The sequence below is a fragment of the Podarcis bocagei genome, assembly GCF_964188305.1.
Source record: "Podarcis bocagei genome assembly, chromosome: 2".
Classification (NCBI taxonomy): Eukaryota; Metazoa; Chordata; class Lepidosauria; order Squamata; family Lacertidae; genus Podarcis; species Podarcis bocagei.
In genome coordinates this window covers 56,294,255-56,304,859 of record NC_138126.1, presented here as the reverse complement: position 1 = coordinate 56,304,859, position 10,605 = coordinate 56,294,255, and the positions used below count along the sequence as shown (strand labels likewise).

The 10,605-nt window shown below is 41.7% G+C and overlaps 1 protein-coding gene across 1 annotated transcript in view; it reads right to left on the bottom strand.

The window, feature by feature from the left end:
- Positions 1 to 49: 49 nt before the first annotated feature.
- The window catches only part of LOC308581476 (inter-alpha-trypsin inhibitor heavy chain H3-like), a gene marked incomplete at its 5' end in the record, with an annotated part of 69,543 nt that continues 58,987 nt past the window's right edge, over positions 50 to 10,605 (bottom strand). The window contains 6 exons of the mRNA XM_081183886.1: positions 50 to 603; positions 700 to 811; positions 2,138 to 2,310; positions 2,830 to 3,037; positions 3,835 to 3,948; positions 5,411 to 5,478. Of these exons, the coding sequence (XP_081040012.1) occupies positions 474 to 603; positions 700 to 811; positions 2,138 to 2,310; positions 2,830 to 3,037; positions 3,835 to 3,948; positions 5,411 to 5,478 (805 nt within the window). The 3' untranslated portion in view covers positions 50 to 473. The remainder of the gene's footprint in view (positions 604 to 699; positions 812 to 2,137; positions 2,311 to 2,829; positions 3,038 to 3,834; positions 3,949 to 5,410; positions 5,479 to 10,605) is intronic.

The following is a 10,605-nucleotide window of genomic DNA, read 5'->3' as shown; positions in this document are numbered from 1 at the left end:
GCTTTAATGGTTTGCCACTTTTCCACAAAAAGAATCATGACCTTGAAACTGAAATTTTAATCACAGTTTTAATCACAGTTGGAATGATTATACAAAATGAAGTGCTTTGATACCTTTGCTTTGAACTTCTTCCTATCAACACTACATTTAAATGATGAAAATCATGGATGCATTTAATATGAAGAGAAGAAATCAGAATGAGTGCTCATAAAAGAAATGATTGTACTACCCACCAAAGCAGTCTCTGCTAATAAGAGAAAACAGCAGCCCCTAGCTTTGTAGAGTACACATCCTACTTCTGATAATATTTTGTAGCAATTTAGGGTGCCTGTGTTGTATGCAAGCAGGAATCACAAAAAACCTTGATCTGTGGTGACATTTTTGGGGTGTGGTTGGGGGTGGTAATTAGTGGTATAATACTGAAATATTCTGTCACTTCAAAGTGCTGCAGCCAAAGATGAATATATCTTGTTCTAAAACAAGCTAGGAACAATGTAGTCTGTGTATATGCCATCAAGTAGACCTTCTCCGTTGTTGTGAATAAACCAACAAGGGACATTTGTACCATGCTTTACATCTTCTGTGTAATCTTTCTGCCATCCCCTAAAAATAAAAGAAAAAATACATAGTATTAAAATTAAAAGCCAGAGCTTCATGCAGGCAAAATACTATTTCTCAGATACCTGAATTGCTGTTTACCTGGTTACTGTCAGCTGGTTATTTTTCACAATCATTGTAGCATCTGGTTTCTGAGGATCAGACCCAGGGTGGACTTCAAGTATATTAAAGTCAATTGGGTGGAAAAACTGCCCTAAAGGGTAAAAAAAGCAATAGCAATTATCACTATGGGTTTGAGTTGCTTCCACACTAAGATCTTTCAGCGGTGCTGAGGCAATTGTTCTTTCACAATCATCTAGAACTGGAATTAAAATAGTAGTTCCTCATGGCACTTAATGTAATACTAGATTCTGCACCAAAAATGTATTTAAATATGTGTTTTTAAATGCATTTTCTCTCAAAATATGCATTGTATATCTAGTGCATAGACAGATCTATCTATAGTGCAGTCCTATAACTCTATTCAGACGTCCCACTGAATACAGTGCAGCTTGATTCATCCAAAGTATGTGTGAATAGCATTGCTGCCTAAATACATTTTCTCTTAAAACATGGACTTTTAAACTCATTTTGTTAAAATAAAAATGCAAAATTGGGAACCATGTCAGGGACATTCAGAAAGCAGGAAAGCTGATGCATAACTAAATTCCAGTCTCCATTAGAGCTGGAGCTACAGATCAGGTCAATTTATATCAGAATCTACAAATAACAAATTTCTCAAACATCCCTAGTTAGGAACACGGTCTCTTTCTTAGTTTTATTTAGTTTGTAGACTGGTCAAATACAATTGCTCTAGTGGTAGCTGTAACATTATGGACTGTTAAGAGATATAGGTATCCACTGGGATATTTTTCATGGAATGAGGCCAAATATATGGATGTCCAGTGGTGCTGTTAGGGCAGGACCGGGAAGCAGAAGGCCAGGGTCCCGCTCTTTAGAATGAGTAGGAAGCCCCTAGCCATGGCGAAACTGAGTTACTACATTACATCTTAAAGAGTTTCTTCCAGACCATTATGTCCAACGTCTAAAATTGTGTAACTATCACTATGAATGGCATAATGATAGGAAAACCTGGTCATTATGCACATTTAAGCTCTTGTTTCCTAGCCTGCAAAATGAGGGCAAGGCAAAAATTTCCAATCCTTATAAGACACTTGAGAGGGGGGAAATTAAGGAAAAACACTGCACTGTTTACATTTTTAACGTTCAGAAGCTGCATCCACATAAGAGGCCCCAAACTTAAAAACAAACAAATATACAGCCTAATCTTATTAGGTTTACTGAAAAGGGTGCTTTATTTTGCTCAGCAGAACTTACTAAGAAGCAAATATCTTATTTCCCCCATCCTTCTCCCCCTCCCATCTATCAAACTTGTTACTTTCCTCCTTTGTTTAAATATTTGCACATTGTGGTTTACTCCTTGCCCCAAAGGTTTTCAACTCAAATAAGGTTTCCATACTTCTGGAAAACGAATATTGCTTTTCATGTTCAGCATATCAGTCATTTCACAAATTCATACCTAATAAACCATGGGTACGCCCAGACAACCTGTGACTATCCAACGTGTAAAATCCTAGAAAATTCGGATGTACTGCATGTTTGCTCCATGACTGATGCAAAACCACTATAAATGTCGCTCCTTCTCCCATTGAAAATTCCAGGCTCTTTTTGCGAATGATTTTCAAAGTCAAACTAGTTTGGATAAAGAAATAGAGTATGAACAGGTGCATTCAATGGTTAACACCACAAATCGCTACAGCAACTCGAATAAAAGACTTTGGGGAAGTGTATTTAAGAATAGGAAGCTGCCTTGTGTTGAGTCAGGCCTGTGGTCCATATAGCTCAGTATTGTCTACATCAGCCTTTCTTAACATTGGGTCCCCAGATGTTGTTGGACTACAACTCCCATCATCCTTCACCACTGGTCTTGCTAGCAAGGAATGGTGGGAGTTGTAGTCCAACAACATCTTGGGACCTGAGGTTGAAAAAGGCTGGTCAACACTGACTGGCAGCCTTTCTCCAGGATTTTAGGCAAGGATATTCTCTGCCCTACCCATACATACTGGGGCTTGAACCTGAGTCTGCGTGCCAAGCAGATGCTTTGCCACTGAGCTACAATCCTTCCTTATCTGTTACATCTTCTGTTATCTGTGTTTCTTTGCTTAAAAAAAAAATATATATTTTAAAACATGCTTGGTGTGTGAATTTTACCTAGGATGTAGTAAGGTGACTTCATCAAGCCATGTGAACATCATTTGCTTTGTGCCATTGTGAAGAGTGATACTCTCAGGAGTTATTTCAAGCTTTACATTCAACTGTGTATTTCGAATCCCAAGTCTTCCAATATAGGTATTGTGTATTGACCCTACATCATTACTTCTCTTCTTTTCACCAATAAGTTGCCCATTGACAGTAATACCTAAAAAGAGAAGGAGGGGCATAAGTTAATAAAAATTCTTCAGAAAAATAAGCCTTGGTAGCTAAAAGAGCAGTTTTCTATGGACAACTAAATATACAATATAAAAAATTGCCAGAGGGCTACCTCTCTAAGGAACTCCACCAGAAGGGGACAGGATAAAAGGCCTTAGCTGAACCCCAGATTGCTGTTGGAGAAAACTCTCAGTTTGAAACTATCGAAGATCCTTTTATTCTAGCCTGGCCTTACTGACTTCCCACCCAAGCCACCTTTAGGCATCTGTCAGATCCTGCAGGTTCCCTCTTGTAGTGAAAACAGAGATAACAGGCTCCAAGTGCATCTAGCTATTGGAAAGTAGAAGAAGAAGAGTCTGGATTTGATATCCCGCTTTATCACTACCCTAGGGAGTCTCTTTTCCCTTCCTCTCCCACAACAAACACTCTGTGAGGTGAGTGAGGCCGAGAGACTTCAAGAAGTGTGACTGGCCCAAGGTCACCCAGCAGCTGCATGTGGAGGAGCGGGGAAGCGAACTCAGTTCTCCAGATTACGAGTCCACCGCTCTTAACCACCACACTGCACTGGCTGAAAACAATGCTGGTGCATGTGTGTGTGAGGGTGGGTGGGTAGCTGTAGGTACCAGCTGGATGGGACTGCACAGCAACCAAGAGGTGAGGAGGAGCAGCCCATGTCCTTATGCAAGGGTGTTACTGAGGACTTTCATAGCTACATGGGGCTCAAGGCTGCAGGCTGTGCATTCCGAGAGTGGCAAGTGGTGCTCAGCATGTGTGATAAAAGCTTACCTGTAGTTGGGTCTCTGATTAGGTTTAACACAACGCCTGGCTCTTCATTAATGTTAAAGCAAAGAGCATCTTCTTTTGGGGGCACATCAATAATGAAGTGTGGATCTGCATCGACTGCAAATGGATATTTACAATTAGATCACTGATCATTTTCTGAAAGCACGAGTTCATTTCACATTTAAAGAATACAGAAGGAGTCCAGAAATGCGGAAAGAAATTATCTCTGCCTGTAATGCCCTTACTGTGCTCCAGAAAAAGTTCACAATCCATTACAAAGTTTGGATGACTAAGCCATTTCTCACCTTCTCACCCCTTGCCTTTTCCTGTAAGACCTATTACAGTCGTTAAGAGTCGTCAACAGGCTCATCTCAGCTATCTGCCAATCTCCCATTCCTTCCACCCTTCTGAGTAATACCCCTCCCCACCTTCTCACTATATAGAAGGATCTGGCAACTTCTGTTTCAGTGTATCTGAAGAAGTGTGCATGCACATGAAAGCTCATACCAAGAACTAACTTAGTTGGTCTTTAAGGTGCTACTGGAAGGAATTTTTTTATTTTGACTAAAGTTTGGATGGAACTACATGTTACTGCAGCAAATGTGGGTCCTCAACATGAACATTGGTGAGGCTGGGATTGAATCTTTGTAGGGCAGAAATGAACTGATATTCAGGTGCCTAACCTGAATAAATTCTCCTCCTAGGCTGTTTTCCTCTCAACTAGTCTTACTTCCAACCTCAGAACCTTGCAGAAGGGAAATAGTAGGAGTATGGAGTGGATTGTTGAGATTTGCAGGGATAAAGTAGTTCTGAAAGGGTTAGGTGCCACCCTCTCCCGCCTGCCAATTCTCCCTGACAAATGCTCCTCCCCAATTAGAGTTAGGAGGCAAACAGAGAGTTAGGAACCACCTGCTTGTTTCATAGTACAGTATGTAATTCTGCCTTAAGCATGCTAGAACCATCTATGCTCACAAAAAATAGCTTTACTAATTGGGATCAAACACATTCACACACACCCCAACATAGTCATAGCTTAAGAAAGAGAGTTGCATTTGACAATGATTTTAATGTGATGTAATAATGATTTAAGCGTTATTGATTTAATTATTACATGAATTATGAACTATTGTGTATGACACCTGAGTGTACAGGGTATGCAGGGATGATATCGGATGCCTATAACGACCCAAGCGTTAATGCCTATGGGGGTCTAACAGGGCTGATTATTTATTTATTTATTTATTAAATTTCTATCCTGCCCTTTATCCAAACTATGGCTTTATGGCAATGCTGTCCAATTTGAATGTCATGGCATACCAAGGTTAGAGAAAACCAGAAAGTAAAGAAGGAAACTTGAAGACGAGAGGAGAAGAGGGAGAGCAGGAGCCTTCCAGCACATTCCTAACTCTTCAAACCCTGGCTCATCATGAAATCTGAACTGGGAACTACCAATATGTCTCTGTGTTATGATGGAAATTGGTCACAATATGGAATGCTGTCGCGGAGACTGTAGAACTTAAGTGTTTTAGACCACAGATCTCACTATCCATTATCTGTAACAATTCAAAACAAAACTCACCGCTGGTATATCTGTGATAGTATTGTGGTGCACTATATGCTGGAATAACAGGACGTGATGCTATGTAGAAATAAGAAAATGTTACAGTAGAGGCAAAACAGAATGCATATATATAGAGAGAGTCAGAGAGAGAGAGAGATGAATTTTCATACCAATTTTAAATAAACTTAACTTGATTATATACTGTTCCTGATCAGAACAGACAAAAGTAAAGGTTCAGTGAATCTTATACTACTTCACAGTTTCATTGAAAAAATGTTGCTATTATTACGGAATAAACAAAAGAGGTGAAATAACCATGAAACAGGCAATAAAATAAACACAGATTATTATGGATTGTATTTTAGCACAATGGTAAATATTCCATTTCATGCAATGAGGGGTCATCCCCCTCTCAGCACCCATGTGTTGTGGGAGTTTCTCCAATCCTCCAGAGCAAATCTGGGTGGTACTCTACTAAGCTTTACTCAGAGTAGACCTATTGAAATCAATGGACCTAGCTTAATAGTGTTCATTAATTTCAGCATGTTTACTCTCAGTAAAACTTAGTGGCATACCACCCAGGAGAGCTGGTGCCAGCAAATGTTGTTGACAAGACTGAATTAGAAGGCCTGATGTTGTATAAAGCCAAGTCTATGTTCCTATGTACCACAGATGTCAGTCTTTGTAATGTGCAGTTGGTTAGATACAGGTCTTACTAGATTTCTGAATGGTAGCTGGAGTTCTTGGGGTCTATGGGGTCTATTAGGGGAAGGGTAGTACCTCTGGTGGGAGACATTTTCTACTCCTTCTGGGGTAGCTTGCCACCCTGCACACTGCTCTCTTGCTGGGCTCATGTTCTGGGGCTCTGAAACATTGCACCCTATTTTCCCTATGGTATCTTCTCTAATTGTCTTCTAAATGGTTATCAGAACATAGGGATGTTTACGTGACTTCCTATAATGTACTGAAATGACATTTTGGATCAATGTGCAGATCAAAAGATAGCTACCCTTGTTTTGCAGTTCTTTAAATGTTGTGACACAGTTTTTGCAGTTTAAACTTGTCAACTGTGCAATAGAATATGTATCCTGAATGAAAATAAATGTTTAAATGTGTGTTGTGAGAGAAAACATGCATTTAGATACATATTTTGAGCAAAATAAGTATTTTATATGTGTTTTTAGAGAAATGCACATTTAAAAATGTATTTCAACAAGCATTTAAATATGTATTTAAGAAGAATTCTTTCAAAAATTTTCATGGAAATGAAACATAAATATGGGGGAAATTGTGTCAGAGTGGCATGGACCATAATAGATATGTACTGCTGTCCAGTTAAAGTTATACCTATGAAAAAATGTTATTAGATTCATTCTGTTCTTAGGGTGGACAGATACAAAGGAGTGCATAGCTCCTGTACCTTTAACAGTTTTGTAGCAGAGTGATTTAAGCAAGTACACCTTATATTCGTCTGTTCAGCGCCTATATAGTAGCCCAGTTATCATTTGGCTATTGTATTTGCACACTATTATTATTATTATTATTATTTCTGAGATCTAGATCTGACATCACAAACATAACTAACATTTAAAATTGCAGTAGCAATATTAACCATATGTGTGCTCAGTTTAGACTACTAATTCCAAAAACCTTCCTTATAATCCTTACAGAGAAATCGGGGCACTTTTCTTTCCATCACCAAAGCATCCAAAGCAATGAACAGCATGATACACAAATTACTTGGTACACTGTGTGAAATCTGTCCCTGCCAGGGACAAAAGCCCCCACATGATAGCTATTTAGTATACACTTGCTCAATAATTAAAGTAAAATAATAATTAACAGTAAAATGATCAATGCAATAAAACTTACCATCAGCTGTTTTCAACATGAAAAGAAAAAAGGAAGAAGAAAAGGGAGAGTTAAACATTTAGAAACATTCATTCTGACATAGATTACTTCAGCCTAGGACATTTTGCCACTTGAGGCAAAACGGAAAATACCACATGCACCCTCCTCACCTGCCTCTTCCTCCTTCTTTTGCTCAGTGCCCCCTAGCACCGCTGCCGCCACCACCTCTTCTGCAGCCGCTGTCCAAGGTGATTGGAGGCAGCCTGAGGAAGCCCTGGCACAGCAAGGGAGTAAAAGGAGGCCATAGAGGAGCAGGAGCTGAGCAGGCAGCGGAGAAGAAGGTGGCGGCAGAGGCTGCTAAGCGCATGAGGCACCGAGTAGTGCACAAAGAGGCCAGATCTGCCACCTGAGGCAACTGCCTCACTCCACCTCATGGGTGGGCTCGCCCTGAAGTACTTTGAAAGCTAACGAACAGTAGAACATTCTCAACAGAATCTGGATACATCCAAAATATCAGATATATAAAGGATTGTGGAATAACCACTTGCAGTCCCAGGCGTTGTGCTCCCTAGCCCCCAATCCCAAGAAATCAAAGACTGATATTGGATCAAAACAGGCCACAATATATTGAATACAGATGAAAGAGGATTGGCTTGGGCATGGGGCAATTAAATACTTCCAGCCCGTCTGCCGGAAGTCACACTATGGTCAATCCAAGCAGGGGTTCCTAACAGGGTCATAGCTAAGGGGTGGTGAGGAAGGCCCGTGCCAGGGGCGCAGGCGAGGGGGGGGGGAGAAAACCAGCTAAAAATGTTTCCATAAATGTGTTCATAAATAAAAATATTGATTCTTGCCTCATAAGAAAAGGTTTTAAATAAAGGGTCTTTGTATGATATGTGGGGGAATTGAATGGGTGGAGGGGGTGGGTTGGAAGAGAGCTCTGTCCCCCGTCCCAGCCCACATTCGAGCTTGCACCCCCATTCGCCAATCCTGGGTGCAGGCTAGGATCCGTCTCCCAATAGGTGGTGTGGGCTTAGACCCACGCCACCCATCAGAACAGGAGGCCGATCCTGGGATTCCTTGCTGGGGCCTGGAAAGAGTCTCTGCCATCCACCAACGCCACCACACCACACGGGTGAGCAGACTTCTACTGCTACAGACTGAATCAAGCATGGTAATGACACCTGAGGTGTATATATGTATCAGCCGCCATATTCATTTGACACTGTGTTGTTTTCACTGATTTTAATATTGCATTTTGCTAGTGTCATGTAACTCACCCTGGAGCTTTATGCTGAAGGGTGGGTAAGAAATCTAATAAATCAAGAGGAGAGCGCAAAATATGGTCTGAAGCTCAACATAAAAAAAATTATAAGATCATGGCCACTGGTCCCATCACCTCCTAGCAAATAAAAGGGGAAGAAATGGAGGCAGTGAGAGATTTTACTTTCTTGGGCTTCATGATCACTGCAGATGGTGACAGCAGTCACGGAATTAAAAGACGCCTGTTTGGGAGAAAAGTGATGACAAACCTAGACAGCATCTTAAAAAGCAGAGACATCACCTTGCCAACAAAGGTCTGTATAGTTAAAGCTATGGTTTCCCCAGTAGTGATGTATGGAAGTGAGAGCTGGACCATAAAGAAGGCTGATCACCAAAGAATGGATGTTTTTGAATTATGGTGCTGGAGGAGACTCTTGGTCCGAGAGACTGCAAGAAGATCAAACCTATCCATTCTTAAGGAAATCAGCCCTGAGTGCTCCCTGGAAGGACAGATCGTGAAGCTGAGGCTCCAATACAGTGGTGCCCCGCAAGACGAATGCCTCGCAAGATGAAAAACTCGCTAGACGAAAGGGTTTTGCGTTTTTTGAGCTGCTTCGCAAGACGAATTTCCCTATGGGCTTGCTTTGCAAGAAGAAAACATCTTGCAAGTTTGTTTCCTTTTTCTTAAAACCGTTAATACCCAGGGTGCATTGCTTGAAGAGGTGCAGTTGCGACTTGACTTCGAGGAGCAACTCATAGCACGTGGTGTGGTAACCTTTTTTGAGGTTTTTGAAGACTTTGGTGATTTTTGAAGCTTTTCCATAACTTCTTTTGCAGCCATTTGGTAAGTTAAATTTTCAAAACTTTTTTGGGGGTTTTTGGATTTTGGGTTGGGGTGTTTGGAATTCAAGGACTTGGTGTTGGGGAGGGGTTTGCAAGAATCTGGAAGCTTGTGTGTTTTTTTCCTGCATTTTTATGATTTTCTGTGACCATTGGACCACTCTGCTGTTTTTTTTTTAAAAAAATCTGGGTTTGAATTTCTGTGTGGTGGGTGGCTGGGCGCTTTTGAATTTTTTGGATGTGAAGCACTGATTTTTTTGGGGGGGGGGGTTGCGAAGGTAGGAGCTGTGCTGCCATGGGACCCAAGAAGACTGCTGCTGCAGAGGCCGGCGAGGGGAAGAAGGCGAAGGTTACGCTGGAAATGAAGAAGGAGATCATCCGGAAGCACGACGGTGGGATGCGTGTGACAGACCTCGCCAGGGAGTACGGGAGGAATCCATCGACCATTGGGACCATCCTGAAGATGAGGAAGAAGATCCTTGTGACTGATGCAGCCAAGGGAGTCACCAGGATCGTGAAGAACTGCCCAGCTGTTCTGGAGGAGGTGGAGAAGTTGCTGCTCATCTGGTTAGAAGAGAAGCAGCGTGCAGGGGACACAGTGACTGAGGCCGTCATTTGTGAGAAGGCCAAGGCCTTGCACGCAGACCTCGTCCGGGAACAGCCAGGAACCTCAGGCAAGCCAGAAGTATTCAAGGCAAGCAGAGGCTGGTTTGACCGGTTCAAGACAAGATCTGGAATCCACAGCGTGGTCAGGCATGGAGAGGCTGCCAGTTCTGATGTTCCTGTGGCTGAAGACTTTGCAGCGGAGTTCCTGGAGGTTGTAACGACGGAGGGCTACGTTCCACAGCAGGTCTCCAAAGAACTGAGGGACATTTGCCAGAAGTGGAAAGATGTGCAGGCTTTTGCACAGCGGCACCACCCTGACAATGACCTGACACGTGACCTTGCGAACACTTTTGATACGAGGGTCATGTCGTCTTTCAGGGAGGTGCTGAAAAGGCGGATGAAGCAGCAGACCATGGACAGGTTCTCCAGCAAGAAGCAAAGAGTGGAAGGGGAACCTTCTTCGAGTTATCCCCCAGAGTCTTAGAAAATGTACTGTACACTTTGTTCATTTTTAAATGTTTTTCTGTCATGTTTAGAAACTTAATTTATTGTTCCTTCAATTTTTGAAATGCTCTTTACAGTATGTGTGACTTTAAAGAGCACTTAAACTCTTGTTGTACCAAATTTGGCTTTGTTTGGACTTTTTTTGACCA